This window comes from Bemisia tabaci, chromosome 2, assembly GCF_918797505.1.
Source record: "Bemisia tabaci chromosome 2, PGI_BMITA_v3".
In the NCBI taxonomy this organism is placed as follows: Eukaryota; Metazoa; Arthropoda; class Insecta; order Hemiptera; family Aleyrodidae; genus Bemisia; species Bemisia tabaci.
In genome coordinates this window covers 56,441,738-56,459,790 of record NC_092794.1, presented here as the reverse complement: position 1 = coordinate 56,459,790, position 18,053 = coordinate 56,441,738, and the positions used below count along the sequence as shown (strand labels likewise).

General features: G+C 40.2%; 1 protein-coding gene across 10 annotated transcripts in view; it reads left to right on the top strand.

The window, feature by feature from the left end:
- The window catches only part of LOC109034236 (uncharacterized), a 151,323-nt gene that overhangs the window by 105,052 nt on the left and 28,218 nt on the right, over window positions 1–18,053 (top strand). For 4 of the 10 annotated variants that reach the window (XR_011899110.1, XR_011899107.1, XM_072295908.1 and 1 more), the window contains exons 3-5: window positions 12,802–13,028; window positions 16,717–17,124; window positions 17,678–17,860. Coding sequence is in view for 2 of the 10 variants with exons in the window: in XM_072295908.1 (XP_072152009.1) it covers window positions 12,897–13,028; window positions 16,717–17,124; window positions 17,678–17,860 (723 nt within the window). In the remaining 8 variants the exon portion in view is untranslated. Of the gene's footprint in view, window positions 1–12,801; window positions 13,029–15,236; window positions 15,793–16,716; window positions 17,125–17,677; window positions 17,861–18,053 lie in introns of those variants that run through there. The other 6 variants (XR_011899109.1, XR_011899108.1, XR_011899111.1 and 3 more) reach the window with 6 other exon arrangements.

Below are 18,053 nucleotides of genomic sequence, written 5' to 3'. Positions count from 1 at the left end.
CAAAGTGATGGAGGGTATCTAAACAAAATGTAAAAAAAATGTTTATGTCTTCCTTATTTTACAGCCTGGATATCAATGGCTAGAGTCGAAAAATGCATCTCTCCAAATGCGACGTTATAAATTTCAAATCTTTTTATATTTTTTTCGGGAAACCTACCAACAAATTGTCTTTATATGTTTGGTAATATGCTTCACTCATTCAAGGATATTCTCAAACAATTTTGAGGAAATATGTAAGTTAGTTTTCTTTTAAAAAAAACAAGGGGAGCGAGAAAGTAATAATAATTGAAAATATTGAATCGTTGAAAAAAAAATGTGTATTTCCTTGCTTTGCTCATCAATGCGGGAACGAAAGTTTCGCGACGAATTGGAACTTTTAACCTAACTTTGACGCAGCTCTCATGAGCGCGAATCAATGTAATTTTTTCAAATGTATATTTTTTGCTGTGTGTTCATAGAATGGAATTTTAGGTATTATTTTATAATCTGAAATTAAGTATTAACCTCGAAGCCCTGGGGCCTGCACGCCTTGTAAAATCATCATTTATTATCAATCATTGAAAACAATTGAAAATGTCTCATCAGATCATCAGATAAATTACTCCAGTAAAGATGCGTCTCTAAAAAATTGTACTTGGACTTCTGCAGCACGTTCACAGAAAATGCAGATATGTGGCAATTCTTACAGGCAAGAGAATGATTTCAGTACTGACGCTTTTTTTTACAAAAAAATTGACTAAACAGCGAGTCACCGAGTGTCTACAAATAGAAAGCTGTAATAATCCATCTTCACAAGCTTTTACGCTTTTACAGCTTTTACACTTCACTCTGGCTGACGCAAAAGGCCACAGCGATGCCAAAATCTACATTTAATGCTCTATTTTCATATTAGAAAATAACTCCAGAAGTGCATAAATTTAATGCGGGTTCGGAAAATGTAGACAATCTTCTCCCGACGATTTAAAGGCAGAAAATTTGTTTCCTTTCGACGAATGTAAAATCACTGAGCCTTTGAGCTGCCAACAATAGGATTATAATTGAGCACGGTGAAGACTATGCAATGTTGCCGCCCTAGTTTAGAATTAATAATATTCATATTCATAGTTGCACCAGAACGACAAAGATCTTGATTGTTGCGTTTCTAACTTTACCCATGAAAGAACAGCGATATTTCTGAACGTGCATATTATAATTATTAGCAAAAAATTAAGTAGTTTTAATTAATATAATTAAGAGCGTTTTTATGCTCGAGGAAAATTTCATCAGAAAAATGTCCAGTTGGTATTTTACAAAACAACGTATGTTTTTTTGAGTTGGGCGTTAGAATTTTCTGGAAATTTTAGAATAGTAATATTTCAGAAAACTTGGAAAGTCCATCGATTGAACTGAATTGAGCACCCAAAAACGACCAAAGCCACATTTTAAGAGGAAAATCATTTTGAGCTCCACTAAAGCAGTACGCTTACTGCTTAAAAATTCTGATGCATAATCGAAAAGAGACTTTTCGAGAAAATGAAAATGGGGGTTAACTTTTGGTAGGTCTCCACAATTTGGCACTTTCCAGTCATGGGTCATCAACTGCCCGTCCTGACCTGAGGGCCTCATTTCGATCGTTAAGGGACGGCTACATTCTTGGACTTCGCAAAGGCACCTGATACTCCAGAAAGGATGACATTGTCACGTGATTCCAAGACCTTAATATATAAATAAAGTCGTTCACGCAGAAAGAACCTATGTTCAATTTATTTTCAATAGATAATCCGTTGTTTTACGAGTCGGGCCTCGTCATGACGGCCGCGAGGCGAGGAAGGGTTGACGGGAGATTCCGGCGCCTGGACTCATCACGATTTCCAGGAATCTGATCCCAAGTTCAACGAACCTTGTGCTAAAAAGGACACCCTCTGAGTATTCAAACGTTTCCAAATTTCGAGTGAAATGTGAATCTCTTAAAAGCTAATGGAGTTCTTGCTGGGGTAGAAGAATTTGAAAATTACAAAGAAAAATATACTTGTAACCTCATTCGAACATGAGTATTTAATCTAAGGCAATTTGGAAACATTTAGATGTTCAGACGGCATCACCTTTATCACAGTCACAAGTTGGGGATGTTCCGATTTTCGACTGATAGTCGATTAATCGGAACCTACCTTTCACAGTTAGTGGTCGATTACTTCACTCTAGATTAATCTAGGACTCGATTTGTCAAGAAACTCGATTAATTTTACAATTTAATCGAAATTTTCTGACATGCAAAAAAAAAAGCGAAACAACCCCGTGCCAACGACTAATAAGCAATTCTACTTTTCAGTGTTTACCTGGAATGATTTATTCCTCCGATTAATAATCGACTAATCGATTAGTGAATTTTGTTAATCGAGACAATCGGTTGTCAATATTAGAAGACGTAACAATTACGCCTAATCGATCGGTAAAATATTGGAGCATCACTATCACAAAGCACGGTAGGAGACAAGTCAACGCCTGGATGCAACTATTCGTGACCTACGGATGTCCGTGTTGCATACAGTAAAAACTGAAGGCGCTTTGACTTTTCCCATGTTTACAATATCATATAGTCATTCCAAGTTACGAATGCTGAAATGGCAAGACGTTTGGATTTCAGTGAAAAAAAAGAACATATGCCATATGTGAAATAAATAAATAAACCCCTTAAAGAACATTCGAACGATACCAAACCTATCGTGAATCGCGAGTTTTATATGGGTGTAAGTTTCGGCATTTCCCGATGCAGGTGCATTGTGCAGATTTTTGAGCCATTTTGAGACAATGTACTTTAGCGATCCCGCGCTGATAGTCTATGCAAAGCTGTCGGGTAAGCCAATTGTTAAATCCGGAGATTTTCGCTTTAATTTCGACCAATGATGGCCGTTGATACGCAACTTTTTGAGCAAAAAATAAAATAAAAGCGCCTACTGATGACTTAGAAAATGTCGAGATGAACCTTTTGCTGGGCCAGTTTTTGCAGATTAGGTTGAGATTGCTGAACCAATCGCTTAACTCTTCAACCATCACCCAAGAAGCAGTAATCGTGATGTTACGCAGTTTGATCGAGACTGTATCCCGATTCTATCGACGTCAATATATTGCAATACTGTCGGATACAAAATTGCGATTCCATCGCAGATTTTTAATTAAATCGCGATTTCATCGACGGTGATATCGTCATATTATCGAACAATCGTGATAAAATGAGATAAAATTTCGATTTTATCGAACGCGATTTTACAGTGATAAAATTGCGACAAGATCGAGGATACTCTCTCAGATGTTGATGATCCCAGCGATTTTGTCGCTGAACAATCGTGGAAAAAAATCGTAACTTAATTTCAAAATGACGCAATTTTTTCGTTGAAAAATGCTGTCAGTCATTATCAGGCGAATCTGAGGGTTGACTTCCGAAAGGAAGTCTTTCACTCTAGAGGATATGCCAGTGAAATCTATTGTGTCTAGACCTCTCTTTGGTAAGAGACAACTCTTCCTCACACTCCAGCAGAAGTTTGCAAGAAACCCATTGGCGTCGCGTAGTCGATAGCTACGCGATCTAGTGACCACCTCGAGGAAAAAGACGGAGCCGGGAATTGTTTTGCCGAGCACAAAGCACGATAACCACCGATAAATCCGGACTCAAACTGCGGTTTCACGTTTGAGCCCAACAACCGCGGCTTCCCGACTTTTCGCCCGCGTGAAGGGCGTAACTCTATTTTCACTTGACCCCCGGCGCGGACAGGATATCACGGACGGTGGGGCTCATCTCGGGGCGTAGATGCGTTTTTTGTCGACGGGCGACCTTTTCAACAGACTCCGATTCCCAATTTTCGCTGCAGTGACTCTGTCAATGAGCTTTGCCCGAGTTTGAAGCCAGTCTCGTAAAGCTCCCTCCTCGCGGTGAATTTTTCATCGGTTATCCGTTACCCAAGTAGCAGTGATCGCGATAAATTGCGATTTAATTGGAGAATGTATCGCGATTTTATCGACGTCGCGATTTATTGCAATATTATCGGGAGAAAAATCGCGATAAATTGCAACAAAATCGCGATATTATCGAACGCGATTTTATAGAGATAAAATTGCAATAAATTGCAATTTTTTATTAACGCATGAATGACGCATATGAAAGATGTTTCTATTCCGCCGCCGCCGTTTTTTACCGAGATCCGTTGGTAACTTAACCATCTCATTTTTTTTATCAATTATTAGTATAATGTTACAAAGACAGACTGGTAAGCTTACCTGAAAACCGGTATTTTTACTGATTTTTTCAGGTAAGAATACCACTTTTATTGGTAATCAATCCCCGGTAACTTTACCATTTTATCTCGGTAATTCTACCACAGTCGATAAAAACTATTGGCGTTTTTCCCAAGGTCCATCGGTAACTTTGCCATCTCACTATTATTGGTAATTTTACAGAGACAGAATGATGAGATTACCAATAGAACCTTATTTTACCAACCGTATTTCAAGGTATGAAATAAAATACAGAGGAGGGAAAATTAAAAAAAAAAAAAAAAAAAAAAAAATCCAATGAAAAATCGGTGTCAGTCAACGCAAAGACATAAGTTGTGAGGTTGCGAAGCGCCGATCCATGTATAAGAGGCTTCAATTCGCACACGCAAGTCATATAGCGGTCATAGCATAGTGACAATGTGCTGGCCTTCCACCGTAGCGATTGGGGTTCGAATCCCCGCGGAGGCTCCGGGGATTTTACGCTCGTCTTCGTCAAAGGACCTGACGGCTGAACCTAACGGCAATCGGCTGACAACTTTAACCCCTTTTTTTTGGCGATTTTATCAATCGCTAGGATCATCAACATCTGAGCGATCATCCTCGATCTTATCGCGATAAAATCGCAATTTTTTCGGGCCGATAAAATCGCAATAAAATCGCGAAAAGATCGAGGATAATCGCTCAAATGTTGATGATCCTAGCGATTTTATCGCCGATAAAATCGAGGATAATCGCGACTTTATCGGCGATAAAATCGCGATTTTTCCGTTGAAAAAATGCTACTTGGGATTATCGGGAGAAAAATCGCGATAAATTGCAACAAAATCGCGATATTATCGAACGCGATTTTATAGAGATAAAATTGCAATAAATTGCAATTTTTCATTAACGCATGAATGACGCATATGAAAGATGTTTCTATTCCGCCGCCGCCGTTTTTACCGAGATCCGTTGGTAACTTAACCATCTCATTTTTTTTTATCAATTATTAGTATAATGTTACAAAGACAGACTGGTAAGCTTACCTGAAAACCGGTATTTTTACTGATTTTTTCAGGTAAGAATACCACTTTTATTGGTAATCAATCCCCGGTAACTTTACCATTTTATCTCGGTAATTCTACCACAGTCGATAAAAACTATTGGCGTTTTTCCCAAGGTCCATCGGTAACTTTGCCATCTCACTATTATTGGTAATTTTACAGAGACAGAATGATGAGATTACCAATAGAACCTTATTTTACCAACCGTATTTCAAGGTATGAAATAAAATACAGAGGAGGGAAAATTAAAAAAAAAAAAAAAAAAAAAAAAAAAAAAAAAAAAAAAATCCAATGAAAAATCGGTGTCAGTCAACGCAAAGACATAAGTTGTGAGGTTGCGAAGCGCCGATCCATGTATAAGAGGCTTCAATTCGCACACGCAAGTCATATAGCGGTCATAGCATAGTGACAATGTGCTGGCCTTCCACCGTAGCAATTGGGGTTCGAATCCCCGCGGAGGCTCCGGGGATTTTACGCTCGTCTTCGTCAAAGGACCTGGCGGCTGAACCTTACGGCAATCGGCTGATAACTTTAACCCCTTTTTTTTGGCGATTTTATCAATCGCTAGGATCATCAACATCTGAGCGATCATCCTCGATCTTATCGCGATAAAATCGCAATTTTTTCGGGCCGATAAAATCGCAATAAAATCGCGAAAAGATCGAGGATAATCGCTCAAATGTTGATGATCCTAGCGATTTTATCGCCGATAAAATCGAGGATAATCGCGACTTTATCGGCGATAAAATCGCGATTTTTCCGTTGAAAAATGCTACTTGGGTAGTTTCCGTGAAGTTTTCATGACTCAGTGCCCTTACTTCCTGAAACCATCCACTGGAGGCATTTATGCAAAATAGGTCTATCTACATCGGGATATTTTAGGGAACTCTTATCTGAGACGACAGTGACGGATCCAGAAAACTCGCAACATTGTCTTTCCTCCATTTAAACCTATGGAAATGTATCGATTCTTGGAGGGGCCAGGTGCTCCGACAAGAATTGATTATTTATAACACAGGCTTAAGCGGAGAAAATCAGATGTTGACAAATTGCTGGATCCGCTTCTGTGGACGCATACATGGATAGCAGTGAGCAAACCTGTCATATGTACATTAAAATTTTGGAAAGTGACTGCTTATGTGCGATAATTTAGAACTCGAAGCATATCTATGGCCAATGTGCGAGAACGCGTACCTCCGTTTGTGGCACTGTAGACTTTCTGTTACACTGCCTCTGCCTCTGCTTCTATGTTTACTTGGGCTGTGCTTACTTTTACTTCTGCTTCTGCTTCTAATTTCACTTTTGCTTCTAATTTCACTTCTGCTCTTGCTTCTGTTTTTGCCCCTGCTACTGCTTCTGCTTCTACTCCTGCTCCTGCTTCAGCTCCAGCTCCTGCTTCAGCTTCAACTTCGGCTTTTACTTTTACTTCTGCCTCTGCTTCTAATTTTACGTCTATTCTTGCTTCTGTTTCTACATCTGCTTTTGCTTCTACTCCTACTTCTGCTTCAGCTTCTGCTTTTACTTTTACTTCTGTTTCTGCTTCTAATTTTACGTCTGCTCTTGCTTCTGTTTCTACCTCTGCTTCTGATTCTACTTCTACTCCTGCTTCTGCTTCTCTATTCGGATTCTACCTCTTTTTTCCTCTACCCCTAGAAGACATTTTCTAGACATTATATAATTTACACTCCTCGGTCCAAAAAAAAGAAAGAGAAAAGGAGAGGCTTCAGTTCGTATGGCCCCATACCTTGGTAAAAATTGGCAGTACAATCTGTTCTCCTAAATACCATAGACCTACAGCCGGCTGTAAGATTTCCAATAGCTTCTGTAGCCGGCAACGCAATTTCTTATAGCCTTTTGCAGCCGATGGCCATAAAGCAACAGCCTGGCGATAAAGTGTATGCTAAACGTTACTAATTACGGATGCTAGGACTTAGTGAGTTTTTGGACTACCGCTCTCTTTTTGGGCCGCAGTATCTTGGTTCAATTTGCGAGGAAAGCTCCGTACTTTTGAAGGATGCCTGCCATTCCTAATATGTTGCAGCGCCTTCAATTTCGTATGATACTGTGCAATACCTCTGGTGTAAAATAGTTGCTTCAAGCGCCGCGGTACGCTGCGGCGCGGCGCGGCGGGCGGGCAGCCAGCACTGAACGCGCATTGGCGCCTACAAACCTAATAGGGATACCTCACGCATTGCGCAATGCGTGAGGTATCCCTGTTAGGTTTGTAGGCGCCAGTGCGCCGCCGCGCGCCGCTCCGCTTTGTGTTAGGCTCTAATATTTAATCTGGCGGAGTCAGCGTTTTTCAACTCATGACTTTGAAATGTTTGCACATTCTGTATGGATTATTCTCATTTTAATTGATGAAAAAAAATATGTAGTAAAGGAAAATATATTGTGCGTTTTGTAAATATTAAGGTGATTCCGTACAGACTTAAGGATTTACATAGTACAGGAATTTCTACACAATTTCTTATAACCTTTTATAGCCGATGACGAAAAAGCAACAGCCAGGCGATAAAGTGTAAAGCCCGGCGATAGGAACTATAGCCCGGCTGTATAATTTTTTATCGCTTCGTGTAGCCCGGCCGTACACCGAAAAAAATAATATGCTGTTTTAGCATCTAGGATGTCAAAAATGTGTCTGGTGATCCCAAGATGCTGCCTTCACTGCCCCCGCAGTTACTTTTACATCCTGTGAATGCAAATTCAACTGCGGGGGCAGTAAAGGTAGCATCTTGGGATCACCGGACACATTTTTGACATCCTAGATGCTAAAACAGCATATTATTTTTTTCGGTGTATGATTTTTTCCACTTTCTACAGCCAGCTATATGATTTTCTATCGCCATCTTCAGTCGGCTATAAGAACTCCTATGGTATTTTGAAACGCAGCTCCTATCGCCAATTTTTACCAGGGCATACAATTTTTACATATGGATCAAATTTGATCTTTGCAAATTCTTTCAATGCTGTGAAAAGTTTCAGCGCAGGATCTTAGAAAATGCACGCCCAGGGACAATTATACATTTGTTTTTAGCTTCTTGACTAAAGATGAAAACTTCACTCGAACAGTGCCAGGTCCATTTCCTTAAAATATAAATGTTGAACTTACTGCTGCCTTCGGTAACACAGCAGACTAGTCGCGGATCTCCGTTTGTCTCTGATTACATCCCCGACTCCGCCCGGGGAGAGGAAGGGGGGGGGGGGGTGCCCTACGTCAGTAACTTAGTACGTGACGCGAGGCAAGGCTGGAAAAATTGACGTTGGCGGCGCTATTCAATTCCGCTAATAAACAGTTGCGCGAAACTCTCCATGCTAACTGCCCCTGCAGCGTCGCGCCGACGCCACCAACTTTCCACCGCCTGTTGCCAAATTTCAGATCCTCGCAATGATCCTCACAGCAAAACCGGCGATTTCTCCGTCACAGCGGCAACACTATCTCCGCCGCCGCCGTTGCATCACCCTCGCTCCAGCATCCACCTTCCGCCCTGCCCGCCCTATCCCCCGGAGCCTGCTTTTCCTTCCTGACACATTTTCCTTGACCTTCGCACCCTCGGTTCTCCCCTCCACCCCCGTCGCCTGTCTGCTGTCATTCCCGCTTGCCTTTCCCTCTCGTTCCCCCACCTTTGCGCTTTCATTCCACTTTCTCTCGGGATCCAACCTCACCAACGGTAAATTACATCGCCCAGCCGTGAAGGAACACAATGCAAAATGAAGAATAGGCTTTCTAAGAAAATCGACTTTAGCCTTGACTTCATTACGTGGCGTCTCATAGACCGGTCTCATGTTTACCCTCAGCTTTCGCAAGTTTATATTTCAATTTTTGTATGGGTTATGCTATAATGTTGTTCCTTCAGACGAGTAGAGGAGAATTTAAAAATAAAACGACCTACGGCAAAAGCCTATTTGGACCGAGTTTATCAGAAAGGAACCAACCCACATTGTTGAAAAAATTGAGTTAAAAATGTATTTGAGTTCTACTAGCCGTATATCTTCTTTTCCCAAAAACTGAAAGTCGAAAAATAAAAATTAATGTGTAAAGAGGTGCTAAAGTTTATTTTCTACATTGAACCTTATGCAGGAATGAAACTTCAAACCTCTTTTTCTCAGTTTCAACTTAATGTGAGTTGCCTCCTTCGGATAAACTCGGTCCGTTTTTCCCTATATACTTGCGGTCTTTCTTGGTGGGGCACTTTAAAGCCTATCGGTTGTGGCGTCACCATTGACGCTCATATCAAATTGGATTCTAAAAATAAAATAGATAAGTATGACCGGATCTACCAAAAGGAGCCAAATTTCCTGTGAGAAAACTTTCCGAGAATGCCAAATTTAGAGAAAAATTTCGAAATCGACGATTTCGGGTTCCCAACGGGAATCACTCTTGAGAAGTCGCCGGATCTAGGTACGCGGTATGTGCATGTTATAATTTGTGACCAAGACCAAAGGAACTACAATAGGGGCGCGTTACACTACAAATTTTTTTAGAAAAAACCCTAAATTTAACCTCAAACTTTACCCTAAAACTTGTCTTGGAACTTCAAGACGCCATGTCTTCTTTAAGTGTTGAGCTTTCAGGGTGAAACTTACGCCAAAATTTCCTGCTTCTCGCAGGGCCGGATTTACCTACTTACCGCCCATGGGCCGCCTGTATTTTTCCGTCCCCTTCTCATTCGTTTTGAAACATCGATACAAACCATCAAGTGGACGTGTCGGAGGAGGAGGGGTGCAAAAGACGCGTTTACTCGTGTTGGGCACATTTTTTGTGAAAGCCCTGTCTACACTAGTAAAAGTTCACGGAACTTTGCGCGAAAGTTAAGTTCCGCGAACCTATCCCTGTGTGGACAAGGCCTTTCATTTATAAGAAATGAACGAAACAATTATGGAAGATCAAACATGAATGTGGTTAAGTTTAATTCCCGCCACCGCGCCGACCGCACTGTGTTTGGCGCATTGCGTGAAGTATTCCTACGGTGTTGTAGGCGCTATGCGTTTCACGCGCCGACCGCTGCTGGCCGCACTGTTTTTAACGCAATGCGTGAAGTATTCATGCAGTCTTGTAGGCGCTATGCGTTTCACGCCAACCGCTGCAGACCGCACTACGTTTGACGCAATGCGTGAAGTATTCATGGAGTCTTGTAGGCGCTTATATGTGTTTAATATGTGTGTTCATATGTGTGCCCAGGACGCATATTCATTGTAATATTATACAGAGGGGTCAATCAATGTTCAGCAAAATAAAATTTGAACTTAGAGACAGGAAAACCCATGAAAGGAGGAAAAAATTAGGCTAAAACTGGTGTTATAAACTCACGGTTCCAATTTCCGTGAGAGTCGCAGCCGTCTAACTACATTAACGAGATTATATAGGATTACTAATCCTTTGTTTCTTTATCGGGAACTACGTGATTGACACTTACTTTCTTTTTCGCCCGATGAATTTTTCGGTTGTCACTCTTAAACGATGGCCATTTCGACTTCTGTGGAAGTCATCATCAGGTACTTAAAACTAACAACGAAAATAAAAATAAAAACCGAAGCTAAAAACTGACGTTAAAATTCCACGTATTATCGCCGGCGACGCGTCGCGATACTAGTCAGTGCGATATCTTGCCGGTGATCAGCTGACTGTGTTGCGTCACGAAGGAGGGCGGGGGGACGATCACTGGTGCCACCTGTTGCTCGATTTTGTGAATTAAGTAGCTGTTGGTGTTTTCATTATTTCGATTTGTTCTAATACATTTAATTTCCGGCCTTTTTGACATACTTTTTCTAGTTTCGCATAACAATTTTCCAGTTTATGGTCAGTGTCGATTATATGATCCCCAAACGATGACTGACCTCTCCTTCTTAGTATGGCACAGTCAACGTGTTCCTTCAGCCTTGTTGCCACACTCCTTCCTGTTGGGCCTATATATATTTTCCCACAGTTACATTCTATTTTGTACACCCCGCTTGCTTCTAATTTTTCACATTTCTCTTTTGTACTGATCAAAATTCTGCCCAAATTTCTCTGGTTGCCGTAGGTTACTTTTTACCGCCCTCCCTCGTGACGCAACACAGTCAGCTGATCACCGGCAAGATATCGCACTGACTAGTATCGCGACGCGTCGCCGGCGATAGTACGTGGAATTTTAACGTCAGTTTTTAGCTTCGGTTTTTTTTTATTTTCGTTGTTAGTTTTAAGTACCTGATGATGACTTCCACAGACGTCGAAATGGCCATCGTTTAAGAGTGACAACCGAAAAATTCATCGGGCGAAAAAGAAAGTAAGTGTCAATCAATTATATAGGATGCTTACGGATGCGTAAGGAAGGGGTTTAAACATTTCAAAGCGGGAGGGGGGACGGGCCCACTATTTCCAGACTTCGCGCGATTAGAAAAATGGACATCGGACGTTTTCGCACAAATCGATTCAATCAAACAACCAGTCTGCAGATCTCGTTTTCGACAGTCCCTGGCCCTATCGCAAGCGGCAACTATTCAATTACGGTTGTCGTGATACTGCATACTCTCAATTATTGTAATCTTCCGTCGCATTTCTAAGGCGCAATGATACAACTATTTGAACTCTCCGGAATGCGTGAGGTATCACGCCGCATTTGAAGGCGTTTTCAAAACAGCCAAGTTCCGATATCCGGATTATTGTTTTGCAAAGTTCCTATTATTATGTTTTATTTCCTACCATTTGTTTGTTTTCAATCCTCCTATAAAAACTACTCATTTGCTGAATACACTTCTGGCTGGAGCGCATTTTAGCTATGCATTCACCACTGCAAAAATGTCAAAGGAAATCGACAAAGCCAGCGTGTATAAGGCTATTTCGATTGTAAACTTCCGTCGCATTTCTAAGGCGCAATGATACAACTATTTGAACTCTCCGGAATGCGTGAGGTATCACGCCGCATTTGAAGGCGTTTTCAAAACAGCCAAGTTCCGATATCCGGATTATGGTTTTGCATAGCTCCTATTATTATGTTTTATTTCCTACCATTTGTTTGTTTATTATAACGACCTATACGCCTACAGGCTGTTCTTGGCGCGGTATCCTCAATTTTGAAGGCAAGTTTTACGCGCGCGCGTATCTTTGCTCGTCTCCGGTCTCTCATCATCAGTCATCAGATGTCTGAGTCATTCAGAAGTCTGAATCATTCAGTAGTAGCCAAAACGGAGTTTTCAATACAACCTTTCAGTTCGAATAGCAAACAATTGGACTGTGTCACTAAAATTGATCGGTTTTGGAAACGTCCTGCGGTGCACTTTTATTTGTTAATGCAACAACTGAAATATACATGATAAAAGGTTCGTTTAAATGCTAATAAATACATACATATGTTTTTTTAATGATACTTTTAATCATCTGAATGAAAAAATCATGTTGGTTCCTCTCCGTCGACGAAGAGACAGAACATGATTAGGTACCGAAACTTGTATTTTTCTGGCTTGATTAACATCTCATTTATTCCACTTTGTAACTCAAAAACTTAAATAATGCCTCGTGAATACGAAAAAGAAGAAGAAATTATATTCATCATGCTCTGATAACACCAGCTTGAAAGAAAAAGAAGAAATTAATTGGATATCGTCGCTTTGAAGTTGCGATAAATCATGGACGAATTCTCAAGATCTCACGAATTTCAACCAATCGGTATACCCGATCTTCAATACCACGAAACCAATAGCGTTTTGTTGAAAAAAGTTGAGATTGCCGATGAGTTAAATAAAAGAATTTTCTTGGAGGTAAGTGAATGTTCCTTGAACCCTGAATATTTCCACGCTCATTCATTGTTTTCAGTGGCGAGGCGTCAATGATCGATCATCGATGTCGCCCCATTTGAAGCTGTGGTAAAGAATCGATTATTATGGTGTTCGTTGCGAACACCCTCTAAATCGATCCTTTTTCATAGGTTTAAATGGCAAATCAATCGATATATCGCAAAGCACGCCTCGCCACTGATGGTTTTATTATGACGTCTGAACTTGCTACTGACCAGAGATCCCTCCACCATCCCCCCTCCCTCTTCAAAATATCGCGAAATGTAAATTAAAAGTATGTTGGGCAGTGGCGTGGCGTGCTTTGCGATCTATCGATATTTCCCCATTTGAAGCTGTGGTAAAGAATCGATTATTAAGGTGTTCGTTGCGGACACCCTATTTATCGATACTTTCCATAGGTTTAAATAGCCGATCAATCGATATATCGCAAAGCACGCCACGCCAGTGATGTTGGGAGAAAAACACTACGTGGCCCCTCTATAACACAGCATAAGCTAACGCTTGCGGTTATGCCGTGCTCATAGGAAAAACGCCGTGTTTAATGCCTTAATAAAATGTTCACTTTGCAAGGAAGTATGAATATTTTCATTTGCGGATTCAGCAAATTGGCAACCCTGTCTTTTCTCCATTGAAACCTATGAAAATCTATCGATTCTTGGAGGGGCAAGGTGATCCGACAAGGATCGATTATCTAGCATAGGTTTAAATGGAGGAAATCCAATGTTGTCGAATTGCTGGATCCGCTTCTGAATATTTTTCCTTGAAACGTTTCACGCTATAGATTAAATTGCGGCTTAAAGTCTCTGAAAAATTGGAGTAAAAAATTCACAAATTTCCCTGAAAATGTCTGCTTCATCATACGAAATTTGGAAATGTTTAAAAGCTCGTCTGGTGATCTTCCTTAACACTGCAGCATTCTGCGCAGAAATCTCCATATACATAGCTTTTTGTTCACTCAAATGCGAATATGCCAACTTCCCAGGGCCCGTTTTTTGCCTATATCTCCAATTGAAGGCGAAAAATAAATTCGCTCTTGACTGCACCTCCTCTCGAGTGCCAAAACGCTCGGCAGTTTAGGAACTTGCAGGGGCCGAATGGTAACTTTTACTTAGGAAAAAGACTGACTATCCAATAATTTTGCAGAATTATTGTGAGTATATAACGTTAAAAATATGAAACGCTTTCTTTATATTCCTCCGAATGTGACGTCCCCCAGTTTTTCACGATATATTTCAGTATCATGTTCCTGGAAATCATTTTGATTTCCAGTCTAATTTAGGTAGCATTTTAACTCAGAGTATTTCTACAACATGGCTAAAATATACCTGCATAATAAGTTACATTTTTCGGAGAATTAAGTACGTAAGTGAGACTGAAAGTTCATACCGATTAAGTGGCACAAACGAGAAGGAAAGTAGCAAAAATTATTGCAAGTTTGCGTCTCAAAATGGTACCGGTAGTAATTTTTGAAAATAGAAGGTACTTGCACAAATTCTATGTAGACAACGTGATTCTAAATGATAAATTTTCCGTCGTTTATAAGCTATGACTTTCCGACTTTTTCCAGTCATATGCTATCAGAGGCAGGTAAAATCAAAAAAGGAATACCCGTCGATGGTGAAACTCCCTAAACACGTATCCAAGTTTGCGACGTTGCAGACTTCGTGTCACACTTTATATTATACCTGAAGAACTACTCAACGTTAATTCCAAAAACTTCCGTAATTTTTTCCTCTCTGTAGATACGATGTAAATTCTGAAAAAATTTCAATGATTGGTGTTGATTTGTTCTGCTACTTAAAAACAAAAATTGAATCGGAGATTTTTAAACACCACAAACGAGATACGTGGTTTGGGAAATTCACCGTCAACATGTATGCTCTAGTACACATTTCATGCAACTAACTTAAAATCGAAAAAATTATAGCTAGTACTTACACTTTTTGATTTGTCACCGTCTACATGTCCGTGTCTGGTGTGAAAATTCAACACAACCCCCTCCCCCCCCTCAAAATAAGGGCCCAAAATTTTGCAAGCCACCAATAGAACGGTGCTTCGCCATCGCCATACTTCCGTGTTTCCATTGTTGTCAATAAAAGCGTCATTACAGCCATTATTAAGTTTACGTTGTTGCAGCTTGCAGCCGATAAAAATAGATTTTGAAATTATTGAAAATTTGGCATCAGAGTAGAGTACTGATAAAAAATGGCCGATTTCTGATTAGTGACTCGTGGGTTTTTTGTGTTTACCGTTTTCTGAGGACTCATTTTTCACTCACATTTTGTTGAATAATGTTGCAAAGGGATTGTTCCTTTTGAAACTATTTTGCAGAGCTTATTTTCTTAGTGTGGAGACGTTTCTGCTAATTTCGTCCGCAAGTGGACCTAACCTTAATGCGTGTAACGTTGTGTATAAAATCTGTGAAAACGACCATTATTCAGGATTGTCCCACTTTCAATTTTAGTGATTTAATTCCTGCTTAGCTTATCTTGTCGCCATTCTTAATTGTACATTTACATGGTCGGGTATAGAATTTGTGTAAATACCTCCCTATTTTCGGTTTCGTTTATTCCTTTGTCCGTTATTCGTCTCTCCCCCAACCAGTGAGTCATCATCCTGGTCCTGATAGGCAAGTATGCCAAAATTTTAACTTGCTTCCAATGCTTGACCGAAATTTTTACATTGAAACATTCTGTGTATATCCTTTTAGTTCATTTCTTTAACTGATGTATGTATTCTCGAATCTTTTCTTTTTTAAAGACTATTTTTCTCATCTTCCCCACTGTAAACAAAGTTTCATGCAACAGGTAGGCAGGCAGAAATGGCTGACCTTTTCTGTCCAGATTTTCAACAGCACAGCACTGCCTTGAGCAATTCTAATAGATTCCAATGATAGTGCATTTGTCTTTGCATTATGTATGTGCATTGCTAAATTCGATAAACCTAGGCACGGATTTGGCATTCACAATTGGTGTTGATAACAATACGTTTACCTACCTACCTATCCTTACGCATGTCTGCAATATTTTCATGATCGAACCAATAAGGTCAGATAAATTTAGGTGTCACAATAGATTAAAGCTACACATTGTGTTTGGTGTAACAAGAGAGAAAACTATTGTGGTCATCTTCTTGTAGGAAGATCAGTTTTGAAGCATGACAAAGACTACCAAGAGGGTACCTAGGTAAGAAAATTATTGAAATTTTCGCCTCTGAGGAAGAATTTTGAGAACCTTGACTACGCTTAAGTTTTCAACTTCAGTTTTTTTCTGGTTTTCCAATTCATTAACATGTATCTTATTTGAGCTTTGCAATTTGTTTTCACCTGAAAAGAGATTCGCGCCGAGACGGGCGATACTAACTTTCTGGATACTCATCCTCTCTGCTTTGCTCCAACATGTAACCAACTTAGACTCTAGGCCTTAAAATTATGCAGAACAATGGCTGACAGAAACATTTTGGAAACTTTGCCCCCCCCCCCCCCCCCAAAAAAAAAATTGAACTCATTTGGTTTCAGGTGTTAGAGCTGAGCAACCCCCATCATCAACACATTCTCCTAGATATCTTTCATCATATGTTCAATCTATAAATATTTGTATTTATGCTATCCTCTTTAACATTGTCACTAATGTATCTCGGTTCTTTGTTCTAGGCGGTCGTGTTTGCAATTCTAGTTCCTAAAGGGAAAAACATGGAGGAGGCATTTTGCTTGAAGTGGAGGAACCATACCTCTAACCTCACTGGCGTCCTGAGCAAATTCCTCAAGGATGAATCTTTGGTAGATGTCACCCTTGCATGTCCCGGTGACCGCGGGGAATTTAAAACCTTCAAAGCTCATCAGATGGTGTTATCCGCATGTAGTCCATACTTTGAAAACTTGTTTCTGCAGAGTAAGCATCCGCACCCAATTATAGTCCTTAGTGATGTCCAACCCAAGGAAATGGAAGTCCTTCTCCACTTCATGTATCGTGGCGAAGTTGAAGTCAAGCAAGATGAAATTAAGACAGTTTTGAAAACTGCGAATGCGCTTATGATTCGAGGCCTCAGTGATGATACACAGGTTAGATTTATCAATTTTTACACTTGCTTTGAGTAGGGACGTACCAAGGTTTTGAAACATATTTCTCCTTCTTCTTCAAGAAGTCATCAAGTTTTTTTTAACGAACAAAAATAATTCACCAATTTCTTGAAATACTTTGTGCAAAGTGATTGAACTACAGATGAAGACAAGTAGAAGAGAAGTTTTCAATAGTTCAAAATTTACAATTTCCTGTTGCAATGTTATTATTAGTCAGTATATTGATGGCAGTATATGAAATCTGGCACGCTGTAAGCAAGAAATGTAAATGGTTATATTGTTTCCCCATAGGTTGCCTTGATTTTAATGATGGTCATGGTCATAATTGTTTTTTATCTGCATCCATGTATTATGACATCATATTTAGGTTTTTTCCCCTGATTCCTATGTGTCTTCAAAGTCAAACTTGCTCAGTCCTATGGTCTGACAACAATTTCAGTTCCTCAGCGAATTTTGAAGTGTTCATTAGAAATTTAATGATGTTTCTCTCAAATCTGTTTCTGTATGGTAACTTCTCAACTTTCTCTGTTTCTAGGTCCAAACTAGTGAAAAGATAGCTGAGAAAAAAAGGCCTCGGTCGCCGTCTCCACCTAAGAGCTCAGAGAGCGTTAGGAAAAGGCGGAACACAGACAGTGACACACAGCAAAGTTCTAAAAGTATTCCAAACAACCCTCCATCCGATCGATTTTTATTGGATCAACCTATTGCTCATTTACCTGTAAGTTTTTTTCTCCCTGTTATCCCTCATGAATTCCATATAATTTTTGTAAGTGAGAAACAAAAACTAAATATATATGCTCATCGTCACCGGCCTGGGTGGTCTTATCACCACCCGGGACGGTGACGATGAGCAAAGCCTCGTGAGCGTTGGAGTCCGAGCCTCAGGTATGGGTGGTGGGATTGCGGAGAGC